The sequence below is a fragment of the Lepidochelys olivacea genome, assembly GCF_965140295.1.
Source record: "Lepidochelys olivacea isolate rLepOli2 genome assembly, chromosome: 13".
NCBI lineage: Eukaryota > Metazoa > Chordata > Testudines > Cheloniidae > Lepidochelys > Lepidochelys olivacea.
The window spans coordinates 2,209,294-2,224,342 of record NC_140423.1 but is presented as its reverse complement, the minus strand read 5'-3'; the positions used below and the strand labels follow the sequence as shown (position 1 = coordinate 2,224,342).

General features: G+C 47.0%; 1 protein-coding gene across 1 annotated transcript in view; it reads right to left on the bottom strand.

Moving 5' to 3' along the window:
- The window catches only part of NOL4L (nucleolar protein 4 like), a 104,756-nt gene that overhangs the window by 78,664 nt on the left and 11,043 nt on the right, over positions 1-15,049 (bottom strand). The window contains exon 2 of the mRNA XM_084645731.1: positions 3,654-3,809. Coding sequence (XP_084501857.1) covers positions 3,654-3,809 — 156 coding nt within the window. The remainder of the gene's footprint in view (positions 1-3,653; positions 3,810-15,049) is intronic.

The window sequence follows — 15,049 nt, the reverse complement described above, 5'->3', positions numbered from 1 at the left end:
CACCTTGCTCAGCATAGGAAAGAACAGTATTAACTCAGAGTGAGATACTCCTTTAAAGCCCTAGCCTGTGAAGTGCACAGTGTGTCCTTATCGCCATAATGGTTACTGGTGGAGCACAGCACCTCTCAGGAGGTGCTCTGCATATCACAGGATAAGGCCAATAGTGACCTCAGATGACAAAAACAGACCTCTGGACTTCCCATACAGCTGACACTCCTATGCCATCTCCTATAATTACGCCTACAGGAAAGGCTGAGAACAGTGTAGCTGTAAGTTCTTAAACTCAGTGAGAGTGAGGTCTCTGAGGTTCTTGTTCAGTTAGCATTGTTAATTACCATTATACCGGTAATTGGAAGAATCCATTACTCTTTTTAGGGGAAGTTCTGTCTTTTCCACACTGAAAATCTTCTATTAACATTTTGTATTTCAATGACACATTTTATTGAGGAAACAGAAGACACTTACAAATATTAATGAATTAAATTTCTTAATACCTCTGAGGTAGGTATGAGTTACCCCTGTTTTACAGATAAGGAAACAAGGGTACAGAAAAGCTAAGGTCAAACTTTGGTGCCTAAAGTTAAGCACCTATATCCATATTTAGGCACCCAAATATGCAGCCTGATTGTGAAGCTGGGCACCCACTACTCTGAGCTGCAGCAGGTGGCTCAGCACCTCTGAAAATCTATATTTGAACCTTTTGATAGATTTTTAAGGCCAGAAGAAACCATTAGATTATCTAGTCTGACCTTCTGGATAACACAGGCCAAAGAGTTTCATCAAGTTACCCCTGTATTGAGCCCAATAACTTCTGTTTGACTAGAGCATCTTTTCCATAAAGGCATCCAATCTTGATGTGAAGGTAGCAAGAGATGGAGAATCCACCACCTCCCTGGGGACTTTGTTCAAAGGATTAATGACCTTCACTGTTTGGTCCAAATGATGTATCCTAGCAAGGGAGTAGAGGAGTCCGGAAGAGAACCCAGGAAGTCCTGGCTCCTGGTCTCATGCTCTAATCAATGGAAACGCTCCTTCTATTTTGTTTTGCTAAGGAAAATGGAAAACACTTAAAAAGCCATAGAGACAAGGTAGATGAGGTGATCTCTTTTACTGGACCAAAGGCTCCAAAAGGCTTTTTCTGTTGGTGAAAGACAAGGTCCGACCTGAAGAGCTCTGTGTAAGCTCGAAAGTGTGTCTCTTCCACCAACAGAAGTTGGTTCAATAAAAGATAATATTCTGGGACCAACACGGCTCCAACAACACTGCAAATACCTTAAAAATCCAAACATTTTATATCCCTTAGGTAAGGTGAGAGGGGTGAAGTGTGAACATTGTTGAAAAAGAGAAAAAAGTCTCTTAGAGCAAAGGGGGCAGTATTTTGGTTGATATTTTGGATTTCTGCAAGCTAAAGTTATCATGGGGAAGAGAGACATTTATCTCCACTAAGTGGCAGCATAACCCCAGTTTTGGACGCATGCTAATAGCAGATGGATGGAAAGTTCAGACAGGGATCTTGTCCCAAAGCTTCAAACTGGGGACACAGAGCCTGGATCGCATGGGATTTGCCTTCAGTCTCTCTAGACAAAGACCAATCTCACCATATCTTTTATGGCTGAATAAGTGTCTTTGGTTTTCAAGGAGTCTGTTAGACATTCAGTCATCAGGAACTCTCCACAAAAGGACTAAAATTCAGGCACATGAAGAATGCTGCTGGAAAACATGAGTATCTGTGAACTGCCCCTTAGCCATGCCTGTAGGACTATGACCAGTTCCCACCTCTCATGGTGTCTGCTGCAAATTTCAGCTAATTTTAGTGATACAATTGTTATTTCTCAGCTGATTTGATGCTCTGCAGAGCAGACAGCTTTCTTGATGAGTTATCTCCCATCCAAATTCCCTTTCTGATTGCCTCTCTCTGGAGGTCATGGACAAGGGCAAACTCTCCAGTGACTCTCTGATTAGAGATGGTGGAGAGAGAGAAATAGCAGGGGACACACTGAGTCTTCTGGAGTTGCCCATCCAGACAGAACCCTTTGTGCATCAAGCCACCAGGATCTGAAGCTATATTTAATATAAAGTATTTCACATTCCAAACCTGGCAGCAAATGAATTCTAGGGCAGCGTGATGGGGTACAAGAGAGGACAGACAGTCGAGTCCTGCCAGGTCAGAAGGGGATACACACTGTTAATGTGATGATCTCAGCTCAGGAGGGAATCTGAGGGGTGGAGCATGGAGCTATCTGACTGCTGTTAGCAGGCCTGGGAAAACAGACGTATTCAGCCTGGTCCCCTGAGGCTGTGCAGTGCACAGATTAGTACTCCAGAGAGCTGAATTGAAGGAATTAGGGGAGGGTCAGAGCGGTCTGCTGTGGAAATGAGCAGAAAGTTTCTGAATTACAATCATGCTGGTGGAGTTGCCCTCCTTAATGACAGAGAGGTCATCTGCCTCCAGCCAGAGAGCATCACTGCATACAATCACACTGCAGGCCCTGCTCTACTGCAGGGACACAAGCAATGGGGACATGAGATGTACACAGAGCTCTCTGCTCCTCAGTAGGGGCTCCAGCAGCACACAGGTCCTGTAGAGGGACTGGGCTCCACCATAGGCACTCAAGGGGTGTGCAGAGCCCTGTGGAGCCTGCAGTCTGGAGCAGGGGACAAGAGCATACTCAGCAGCCTGTATCCCTGTGGGGACTCAAGTAGCATGCAGAGCCCTGCATGATCCCAAGCAGAAGGCAAGCTCATTGCAGGGACCAGGGCAGCATGTACAGCCTAGTGGAGTCTCAAGCATGAGCCTGAAGGGTGCATACAGCAGAGAACAAGCTGCTGCTGCATGGCCAGTCCTAACAAAGAAGGAATTTTCCAAGTGGCCAGGTCCTCAGGCCTCCAGGATTCAACACACCAGCAGGAACTTGGAGAGTGAATTCCATGCTCCATGTACAAGAAACAGGACACACATACTTGTGTTAAAAGAATATGGAGAGGAAGGAGAAATATTAACGTTTGCTAAACACACTTCTGGACAAATTCATTCCTGGTCTAAGCCTTCAGGCTGCATAGACAGAAACGTGGCGCTCTGTTCTCTAGGCAGCACTTTACGAAATGTCCCACTTGTAGGTGACTGTCACTGCCTCAGTTTTGCAGATGAGGAAACTGAGACGGAGTTAACATGGTTTACCCAAGGCCACTCAGCAAGTCAGAGCTGGGAGAAAAACAGCAAACTCCCAAGCTCTAGCTGTACCCTTTTCTTCAGCGATGCTTCTCTGCAACTGAGGGGGAAGAGAGGCAGACGGCACAGAGCAGGAGACGCAGGGGTGGATAAACATCCCCTCTCACCTGAGTAGTGCTCCAAGGTCAATAAGGGTCAAAGCCTTTCTGATTATGTGTGGAGTTGCGTTTGTGTGTTGTTTAGCTGTGCCCTTCCCTGCCACTGTATGCTTGTGCCTCTACCCCCCACACCTTTCCTGTGTCCTCAACACAGCTGCTGTGCCGTTATACCATTCTTTCACACCACACACGAGTGTGCATACACAGCCCTTTCCCTTGTGCCCACTCTCCCCCACATCAGACCCATTCCTCATTCTCACGCAGGAGGCCTTTCCCCTTTGCGTCCATGCCCCCAGCTGTCTGAGAAATGCTGGAGGAAGTCTCACCGCTCGATAGGTTTTCTTCTGCCCAGCATGTTTGGGTGCTTTGCCTGGCTCTGCTGAGCTCTCCACATGCATCGAGTAGATGATGTCAAAGAAATCTTCCACCACAGCAACGCGTTTCAGAGAGATGCCCTCAGGCTCCGACAGTCCATCTGCCCCCTACAACAGCACAGGCACGTTGAGTTAGTATCAGTGATGGGTGACAGGGGTGATGAGATGGGCCTCGGGCTAATGTGGTTGGAGGGGGGGACAGGCACAATGTTCCAACCCTGAGCTGCCTTGAGCACATAGGATATGGGGGGATAAATTAAACAGCGCTCCAGGGAGGTTCCTATCGGAGCCAGGGCAGCGGCGGCTGCTGCTGCTGTTGTGCTACTAAAGCTTCCAGTGAAAATGGACCAAGAACAAAAACAAGGGAAGAGTCCGGAGTGGAATTTTAAACAACTGAAAATTTCCATTTTCATAATTTAGAGCAATCTCACTAGGCTGGGAATAGGCAGAAGAAGCTCTTTGGATTTGCACATGATACCCACCCTTCTGGGGCCGGGGGATACTAAACAGATGCAACCCCCCCAGACTCAGACCAATTAGCAGGGCCAGCTTTTACTGTGATGCCAGGATGAGGTCCCTGAAGAACAAAACTGAATCACCTTCCTACCCTGCGCTGACCTTTCCAAGATCACTCTCACACACACAGCAGCTGAGCACTAGCAGGACCATCACGGCTCTTTGTGTGTTAGGATGTGCTGAAGAACATGAGGCTGTAATCCTGCCACATGGCAATGGCGAGAGACTGGTGAGGGTGGAAAACGTGGTGAGCACTGTACCTCTTATCTGGCTGGCACGAATGGTGTCAACTCACAATGGCAAGGTTTGCCAAGAAAAGAAGCAGCATCCTTCAGTACCCAGCAGCTGCTAATGTCGCTCCATCAAACAGAACCAGAGCCAGGTGCATTGATGGGAGATGGTAGGGGTATCTAGTCTAGTGTAAAAGTAAGGCTAGTTTATTCTAGGAGTCAGGCTCCTGGACAGAACATTCAGCCTGCTGCTTAAGAAAATAGAATTATTGTATATATGTGTGTGTATATATACACACATGCACTTAGGTGGTATTATGGGCCTGATTTCCAAAAGGTTAAGCATGTAAGCCCAATTTGCATATGAAAAGATTGTCAATGCACATGCAAGTTGGGCACTTGTGCACATAAATGACCCACAACTCCTCTTTTGGATACCCATTTTGCATGTGCAGTCACAGTAATTACACATGCAAATTATGCATAGAGTTGCACATCTATTTTTTTATTGTCTTGTGTACACATTTACTATATTCAAAAAATGAGCCCTGTTCTTAAGCAACCACTCAAGGGACTGTCAAAAATCACTTGTTCAATGGAGATGGCCTTCTAATAAAGGTTATATTCAATATGGATTTGTAGATTCCAGGACCTGAATGGACCACAGTGATCATCTAGTCCAGGGGCAGTCAATAGGCGGACTGCAGGCTAAATCTAGGCAGCCAGATACTTTTGAAAGGACCCTGAAATCTTTTTATTTACTTATCATTATTTCTTTAATTATTATTTTCTCTGGAGTCTGGACCTGGACTATTGCTTGACCAAGAAATTTGGACCTTGACAAAAAAATAGATTATCCCTGATCTAGTCTGACCTCCTGTAAAACACAGGCCATAACACTTCCTCAAAATAATACCTAGAGCCAGATCTTTTAGAAAAACATCCAATCTTGATCTAAAAATTGTCAGAGATGGAGAATCCTTTCAACTCTTAGTAAGTTGTCCCAATGGTTATTTACTCTGTTAAAAATGTATACTGTCCTTATTTTCAGTCTGAATTTGTCTAGCTTCAACTTCCAGCCATTGGATCGTGTTATAATTCTCTCTGTTAGACTGAAGAGCCCATTATTAAATATTTGTTCCCCAGGTAGGTACTCATAGGCTGTAATCAGTTATCCCTTAACCTTCTCTTTGTTAAACTAAATAGATTGAGCTCCTTGACTCTATCACTATAAAGGCAGGTTTTCTAATCCTTTGATCATTTTTGTGGTTCTTTTCTGAACCCTCTCCAATTGATCAACATTCTTCTTGCGTTATGGACACCAAAACTGCACACAGGATTCCAGCAGTGGTCATACCAGTGCCAAATACAGAGGTAAAATATCTCTGTTTCTACTAGAGATTCCCTTGTTTACGCCTCCAAAGCTCACATTAGCCATTTTGGCCACAGGGATGCACAGGGAGCTCGTGTTCAGCTGATTATCCACCACGACCCCCAAATCTTTTTCAGAGTCACTGCTTCCCAGGATAGAGTCCCATCATTCTTTGTTCCTAGATGTGTACATTTACATTTAGCCATATTAAAATGCATATGGTTTGCTTGCGTCCAGCTTACCAAGCCATCTGGATTTTAGTATCAGCACCTGTCCTCTGCATTATTCAGGCACCCCCCAATTTTGATTTTGAGACCTATCCCTTAGCCACCTTTTAATCTATTTAATGTGTGCCATTGTAATTTTGTATCACTCTAGTTTTTTCATCAAAATGTCATGTGGTACCAAGTCAAATGCTTTACAAAAGTTTGACATGTATATTATATCAACATTATTACCTTTGTCAACCAAACTTGTAATCTCATCAAAAAAATATCAAGTTCGTTTGACAGGATCTATTTTCCATAAACCCAAGTTGACTGGCATTAATTAAAAATAAAAGGAGGGTAATATAATTAATTGAGTTCTGTATCAGCCACTCCATTATCTTGCCCAGGATCGATGGCAGGCTAACAAGCCTATAATTCCCCAGGTCATCCTGTTTATCCTTTGTAAATATTGGCACAATGTCATCTTTCTTATAGTCTCCTAAAACTTCCCCAGTGTTCCAAGACTTACTGAAAACCAACATTCTATGATTCTAATGGTCCAGTGAGCTCCTCAGCCAGCTCTTTTAAAACTCTTGGATGCACGTTGCGGACCTGCTGATTTTAAAACGTCTTAACTTTCAGTAGCTGGAAAGAATGTTGTTATATGATATTATGACATTTGTTTTCTCCCCAGATCAGAACAGAAATATGTATTGAACACTTCTGCCTTTTCTGTATTATTATTATTGATAATTCTACCCTTTCCATCTAGTAATGCACCAGTACCGTTTTGTTCCTAATATACTTAAAAACTGAGGCTGTGTGCAGACCAGCAATCCTCAGTGCAGGGTCAAAATGGGGATAATTACAGCAACGGGCCAAAGAAACTGCACAATGTGAAAAGCACAAACAGACATGACATACAAGGTTCTTACCAGGTTCAAGGGGAGGTGTGCCCTACAAGCACCTCAATAAACCACCCCTTACAGGGCCTGCAGCCACTTCCTCTCTTCCCTTCACCCCCCATTACTGCTCGCCACAAGTGTTCAAAACCATGAGCCAGGCTCCCATAATAGCATGACACTGACTTAAAAATCATGAGGAAGGTGGGGACCATGAGGGCAGTTTGGCTTCAGCCCCCTTGACAGGGCTCCCAGTTTTGGTTGGACATATTCCTGGATGTTTTTTCCATGACATAATCTTTAATTCCTGGAGACTCCAGGCCAATCCTGGAGGGTTGGCAACCCTACTCCTTGAAAGTAACAGGAAGTAGCAGCCATTTTGAATAAGGGGAAATTCATAAGTTTTACGTCAGGAATGATGCAATCGTGTGAAACTTTAGAAAACACCAAATATTGCAAAACTCGAAATAAAATCATGAAAGTTGGCAACCCTTATCTTCCCTCACACAGGGTCTGTGATCTTGCATCCTTATCCTCTCTCCCATTCATGGGGCCCGTGCTCTCTTCTAACACACTCTCCACACAAGGCCCCTGCCATTGCACCCATATCTTCTCTCCCACCACTTAGGGCCCAGGGCCCATCTTCCCCCTCATGGGACCTGTGTGCTCTTTCTCCCTGTCCTTCTCGCAGGGCCCATGCCTTTGCCCCCAAGCCTTCCCTCTCCCCTCCTGAGGCCCACCCTTTCTCCCTCCCTCTCCCCTTCATAGGGCCAGTGCCCCCTTCCCTTCACAGGGCTGTGCACTTCCCCTTCTCAACCCTCTCACCAGGCCCAGGCCCCTTCTTGCTCTTCACAGGGCCTGTACATTTGCACCCAAGCCCTCTCCTGAGGCCCATGCCCTTTCTCCCACTCTCTCCCACTCCTGGGACCAGGGCTTAGGGTTGCCACCGCTGAGGTACAAAAAAATGGGACATCCGGGATGATCCTGAGCCCATAAAACTGGCCAGCTGGCAGCATGCACTGAGCACCCTTAAAGATTTCCCAGAACAGCTACCTCATAAAAGGACTGATCCTTGGAGAACCTGGACCGGTGGCAGCCCTTTCGGTGCCCCCTCTTCTCTTCTAGACCTATGCTCCTTTCCCCTTCACAGGACCATGCCTCCGCTCCCTCTCTCTTCACTCACTGGGCCCATGTCTGTTCCTGCTCTCCCCCCACGGGGACCATGTACTTTTCCTCCTGTGCCTTTGCACCCAAGCCCTCTCTTCCCTTTCTTGAGCCCCGGGCCCTTTCTCCTTCTCTCACCCTTATGGAGCTAGAGCTCCTTCTCCAGTCTTACAGGACCTGTGCTCCTCTCCTTCTCCCCCGGCTCATGAGGCCTGTGCCCTCTCTACCTCTCAGGGGGCCATGTCCCTCTCCTCTCCCCACTCATGAGCCCCACGTCTCCTCTCCCTCTCCCCCTCACGGGACCCATGTCCTCGCCCCTCTGGGCAGGGATTTTCCCTGTGCACCATGCGAACTGCAGCCAACTCTGCAGCCTGCCTGGCGCAGCAGTTCCCAGGCTGGGGGAGGGGTGAATCACTGCCCACATAGGCTTGGGGCACGGTGCTAGAACCCTGCTGCCGAGGACCCTGCGCCCCCGTTGGGGCTGGCAACCTAGCTTCGGGATCTACATAATAGCGGCAGAGCATCTGAGTCAGGCTCCATCCCACCCCGGCCCTTGTTCCTCTCTAATAACCACACCACGCTCCCCGCCCTCCCTCTGCAGGCAGCCAGAGTGGCCTGCTGCCAGGGCTTGGTGCCTGAACCGCCCAGCTCAAGGCTGGGCGCCTTCCCTCGCGAGTGTTAATGACTGTTGACAGAATACAGAGGCTGCTTCGGTGACATCTGCTCAGTTGGCTGCGTGCAGCAGGGTATGACCCGGACTCCTCTCAGCACTAAGGTTGTACAGAAAGGAAAGGACCCTCCCTTCACCCCCCAGCCCTGGCCTCTCACCCCCTGGCCTCCCCAGGCCTGAGTTTAAAAGCCCGGTTGGAACCACCAGCGCCTCTTCCTCAGGCAGGTAATGAGGGTAACCATGGTAACCCGGCAGAGGAAGTGTATTCTGCAGGAGACGTTAATCCGCGCTCCCTCGAGCTGGGACAGCCTGACTTTTCATTCTCACACAGTAATTAGATACCAGCTGTCAGTGCAGGGGGAAAGCTCAGCAACTAGGGGCTGGCAGCGAGGGGGCAGGGAGGAGGGTGTTAAAGACACAGGGGTCCTTTTCATGGGACAGGGAGGGATCCCCTGGCCCCTGTGCATCCGCATTGGGTGGGGGATGAGAATGAGTGGCTGCCACAGCGTTTGCCCTGCCTCGTGTCCAGCTCCTATTACACATTCAAAATCCCTCCCATCCCATGCACACCTGCCGCAACTGTACATTTATCCCACCTGTCTTTATCCCCTCCCTAGACACACACGCCATCATGCACAAGCCTGGTGCCACCCACTCACTCCTTACAAGGGATGTGACTTCTCCTGTTTGTTGCCCACCTGTCTATCATCCCTCCTTTATTATAGCTCCAAACACCCCACTCCATCCTACAAAGGCCTGGTGCCACCCAGCTCACTGCCTGTCATATCTCTCACATGCCTCTCAATTTAGATCTGAATCCTCCTCTGTCAAACAGACGTCTGCTGCCTCTCGCTGACCATTAAACCTCAGGTCTACTCCTCATTATGGTTGGAATCTTCATCCTCTTGTCCAGCACTCTCTCCCACCTATTACAGTGTTTCTATCAATATAGCCCATTAAACCCACTCTTTTCATTCAGCAGGCCACATCCTCACATGTGCCTATGTCCCCTTCCAACACACTAATTCCCATTATGACTTGGGTCATCACTGGAGGGCTCTGCAACCATTGATGGTCCATCAGTGGTCGGCTGTGTGATGTCCACTGTAATCAGAGATATGTGTAGCATAAACTTTAGAGCAGTGGTTCCCAAACTTTAACAGCCTGCGAACCCCTTTCACTAAATTATGAAATCTCGTGAACCCGCTCCTAAAAATGAGTATTTCCAGGGATTTAAGTATAAATTTCCTCTGCCCTCTGTGGGGCTCCTGCTGCTGGACCCCATTGACCGCCCCAACTGCCTAGCCCTGCTCTCCCAGCCCCACGCAGAGCGCTGGGGTTTGGGCGGCCAGCTCCCCCGCTGACGGGGGGCAGGGCTTGGGCTGCCAACCCCAGCTGCCCAGCCCCGCTCTCCCTGGGGCTCGGCCTGTCTGCCCTGCAACCGGGTCCTACCTGCTGCCTCCAGTGCCCGGGGTCCTCTGGCCGCCATGAGTGACATTTTTCCGGAGAAGCCCCTGTAACGTTCTGCGACCCCCGGTTTGGGAACCATTGCTTTAGAGGAAGGAGCAGCATTGAAAAGTAAAGCTTGTTGTCTTTCCTCAAAGTGATGTGTCTAATGCAGCCAGCTGCCATCTGAGCCCCTCTATGCTGCCATGCCAGTGACCTCTACCCTGACCCAGTGCAAGTTACCACCCCCTCCAGAAGTAACCGGACACTCCCTTCTCCATGCTGAATGAATCCAGTCTCAGAGCATCTCTGAAAGAGACCAAATTATGAGTGGTGGGCTTTGTGTTGTGGGCCACAAACGATCCATCAGCAAGTGCATCCAGCCCAACTCCAGCCCTGACTCCAGTTAATCTGAGTTGCAAGCAAAGGACCCAGTCCTGCAAGGTACCACGTACTCTCAACTCCCTTTAAAGTCAATGGGTTGAGGATACTTGGCACCTCTCTGATGTGGCTCAAAAGCAGTACTGGGACCTGAAGCTGTGAACCCCATATAGGCCAGAAGGAAGAATCCCTGCCTGTTAGGAAGAGCTGCCTGCTCCATTCTGAGGACATGGAAGTGAACTCTCCCCCAGCTCTCCATGGAAAAGTAGCAAATTTTGGGAAGGGACAACATTAGCCCAAATGTACAAGAGGCTTATCCTGGTGTGTGGCGGGGGGGACGGGACTTGGTGCTTCCCTGTTTGCTCTGTTTGACTAAAGATAAATGCTCTCCTGGCCTTCAGACTAAGGGCTGATACCAGCTGAATTCAACTTCCTGTCAATAAAAAGCCACTTCCTGCCAATGAAACGCTGCCTGATAATGGCAGAACTCTTATTTTCTGTCCATACAGCGGACCCTCTACCAACGTTCATTAGTTTCCATCTCTCCTGTCTCTGTGTCTTCCTCACACACTGCAAAAGGGCTTGTCTCTGTCCCTCTCGCTCTAAGCACTCCCTTTGCCCCATACTGGGAGGGGGCCAGCTCTGTCATTCTAACTGCTTGAGTTCCTGCTGTCTCATAGTGGGGTGGGGTATTGCCAGTGTGGTGTGTCACATGTCACTGACCTTCTGTCTTTTGGTTACATTTGTATAACTTTCTAATTAAGTGCTATTGAATTGACCTGAAATTGAGTTCCCTGAGTTGAGTCCTGACCCCATAGTGAGAAATGCTGTTTCCATACTCCTTACCCTCCCCCATCCCACACGTGGAGGTGCTCTGTGTCTACCAGTCAACAGTCTGTCCCTCCTTACTGCAAACTCCCAGTGGTTCTGTCTGGCCCATGTAAAGGGATTCTGTCAAACACCTGTTTTGGAGTTATTAAGCATGATGTTATACACTTAATCTCAGGAAGTTTTGCTTCTCTCTTAGTTGGTTTTTTTATTATTATTCCCTACAAGTTTTATTTTATTTTATTTTTGAATCACTGTCTTGTAGAGAAAAACTGCCTGTCAGCACCTGGAATTGGGAATTTATTGAGAAACATTTACAAGCCAAGCTACCACCCAGAGAAGGAGCTGCAATTTATGGTGCAGAATCCAGTCCTGTCAAATCTGGACAGCAGAATTAACTCCACAAAGCCTGCCTGGTGTGCCCTCAGTGTTCTACACCTTGAATGCAAACTGCTCCACCTGACTTCAATCTCAGATCCCCGAATCTGTTATTTGCATCCTGACACTGGGGAGGTATGTGACTAGCTGAAATGTAGAGTGCAAGGGTGAACAAGTCCCGCTTGACAATTATTACTTCTTCACACCCTCCTCTCATAATGACAGGTTTCAGAGTAATGAAAGGGATACCGTTTCAATATGAACTCTTGGAACTTTTGACAAAGAAACTGTTCCTGGTACTTGTGCATTTATGGGAAGCTGGTCCTTGATTGACTTCTATATTTAGGTTTCAGAGTAGTAGCCCTGTTAGTCTGTATTCGCACAAAGAAAAGCAGTACAAAAGCTTATGCTCAAAATGGAATGCATCCGATGAAGTGAGCTGTAGCTCACGAAAGCTTATGCTCAAATAAATTTGTTAGTCTCTAAGGTGCCACAAGTACTCCTTTTCTTTCTATATTTAGACTTTTCTGGAGCTTTAGGAAGTTCACTCCTTGTGGTATTTAGGTGTAGGATAAAAGCAGCTTTTGCAGGGGATATGCTAAATCACAGCAGGCTCCCTCTACTGATGCTGCTATGAGCGAGAAGTTCTAGCTCCCTAGAACTTCACTATTCCTTCTAGTCTACAGCGCATTGGACACAGTGTGTGCTTGAGGCATACGGGCCAACATTAAGGTGAGAGAGAGAGAAAGAAGATCATTTGGCATCAGCCATACAGCAATAATCAGAGATCATCAAAAATGTGAAAAAATGTTCACGACATTTTTGTTCTTTTCCCGTTTTTCCCTGAAAATATTTTTTCTAAGAATATTTTCTGATCATCTCTAGAGCTGGTTGGAAAACAGAAAAAATTCGTTGCTAAAATTTTCATCGTATTTCCCCCCCTACTGCACCTAATAAGCACTTGTATATCACTTGTATTTTCAAACCACTATACAAACACTGAGCCCAATCCTGCACTTATCGCTGGACCCCCACTGATTTCAATGGGAACAGACTGGGTGTATTAACCAACTAATCCTCACAGCCAGATGAGAAAGGCAAGTATTTTATACCTGGGGGAAACTGAGGCAGAGAGAACAGGCAACTTTCCCAAAGCCACACAGTGATTCAGTGACAGAGCTGCAGGATTAGCAGTCAAGAGTTCCTAGGTCCCAGCCCCATTCTCAGTGCTGACTAGACCACATTGCTGCTCTAAGTAGAGTTTTACACTACTTTTTTCTAAGGTAAATACTTATTTGTGAGAAAGAGATGGCTACAATATTTGGAATACGAAGTTGCAGAGATATATTCCTTCTATGGGAGCACAAGGGTGAAATCCCAGCTACTGGGAGAGATCTACTGTTTTTAAACTGTCACGGGGCAAGCAACTCCTTTAAGGGAAATTCAGGCCTTAGCTCTGAGTTTGGCCTATTTTCCTCCCAGATCCTGAGTCTGAGCTGCAGTCTGTAGGCTGAAAGCAAGGATTGCTGAGAAGGGGGAAACAGGAAATTAAAGGCAAGTCCTTTTCTCCAAGCTGGAGAGAGAGATTTAGGGACAGTAGTGTAGGGAGAGCTTTACAGGGTTCAGGACTGAGGTCTGTACTAGGGTTCTTGGCTGAAAGGCAGCTGAGAAAGCAGATGAACAGGATAGGAAGTAGCCTGGGGGAGGGGTGAAGCAGAATACAGAGGCTGGAGTAGATAGTTGTGTGGCTCCACATGGCCCTGGGCCTGCAACTAGAGGTAGAGGGACTAGGCTGCCCTTTACTTCTGTTCTGCTACCTGGAGGTGGTGGGCAGAAACCACTGCAGCAAAAGGCCTTGTTTGTTTGGATTCCTGTTTGCTTTCAGAGCGGGAGGATTTTTGGAAAGGCTGGAGGGCTAAGCCGCCTCTCCATGAGGAGACTGTGAATTGGTGGAGGGAAACTGAGGCTGAAGACACACCTAACAGCAGAGAGGTAAGTGTCACACTCACTAAATCAACATGCTTTTATATATTTGGGGCTAGAAACAACTGGGCATCTGGCTCTCCTGCACCAGAGCTGGTGTCCTGAGTTAGGAGAGGTGAGCGTAAGATCATAGAGCAGACTACTTCAGAGGTAATCAAATGCCAGTCCGTCTGGGCTTTGGAATGGCCTAAGCTGCTGCCAGAGGGCTAGTCTGGTTGTATTCAGGGAGAAAGCTGGAGCTAAAGAGCACTGTGTTCACAGCAACTGCACATCAGTAATGGCACCCTGATGTCAAAGTGAAACTACAGAGAAGGGGTAACACCGCTACAGCAGTTCAACAGTTCAGGGACAAGGACAAGCAAAACTCTATGTAAAATAAGTTACCACCCATACTAAAGCTAATACACACTGACCAAGGTCAAGAAACTGTGAACTAAGACTATAAAACATCCTTAACTCAGCCCACAGTTCCCCGGTAATGCAACATACATGGGCCATTATTGGAGTCTCCATGGGAATGGCAAGATGTACCTCTAGGAAAAGGCAGACTTCATCAACTTGCATTAACCAGACTGTGAAAACTTTAGCCAACACCTACTATCACAAGGTTTACAGCTTCTCATCAGCCTTGTTATCTACTTGCTGATCAAGCAACCCCCAGCTGCTTAGGCCTGAAATCACCAGTCTCCCACCAAATTAATCTATGCTGGCCCCACACGAAGTCCCCTGATGGGGTGGTGGTGATGTCTGGGGGGGGTGTTAGACTTGGGCTGCCCTTGCTCCAGGGGCTGGAGTGCAGTTCTCTCTCTGCTGACTCAGAAAACATGTATTGTTACACTAGGTTCATGTCTGCAAGGCTTCACAAACATAAGAGATGAACTTAAAAGTCATATTGTGTGTGAATGAAAGCTTAGATTCTGCAGAAGTTGATGGCATTCTCCAGGGATAGATTCCTAACCAATGTGGTCAAGTTTGTGTTTCAAGTTAAAGGAGGGTTATGTAATTAATGCAAATCAACATAGGCTTATGGAAAATAGATCCTATCAAACTAACTTGATATTTTTTTTTATGAGATTACAAGTTTGGTAGATAAAGGTAATTATGTTGACATAATATACTTAGACTTCTTGAAGGCATTTGACTTGGTACTGCACAACATTTTGATTAAAAAAATAGAATGATATAAAATTAACATGGCACACATTAAATGGATTAAAAACTCAGGGACGGATAGGTCTCAAAATGCAATTGTTCACTGAAGAGGTGTGG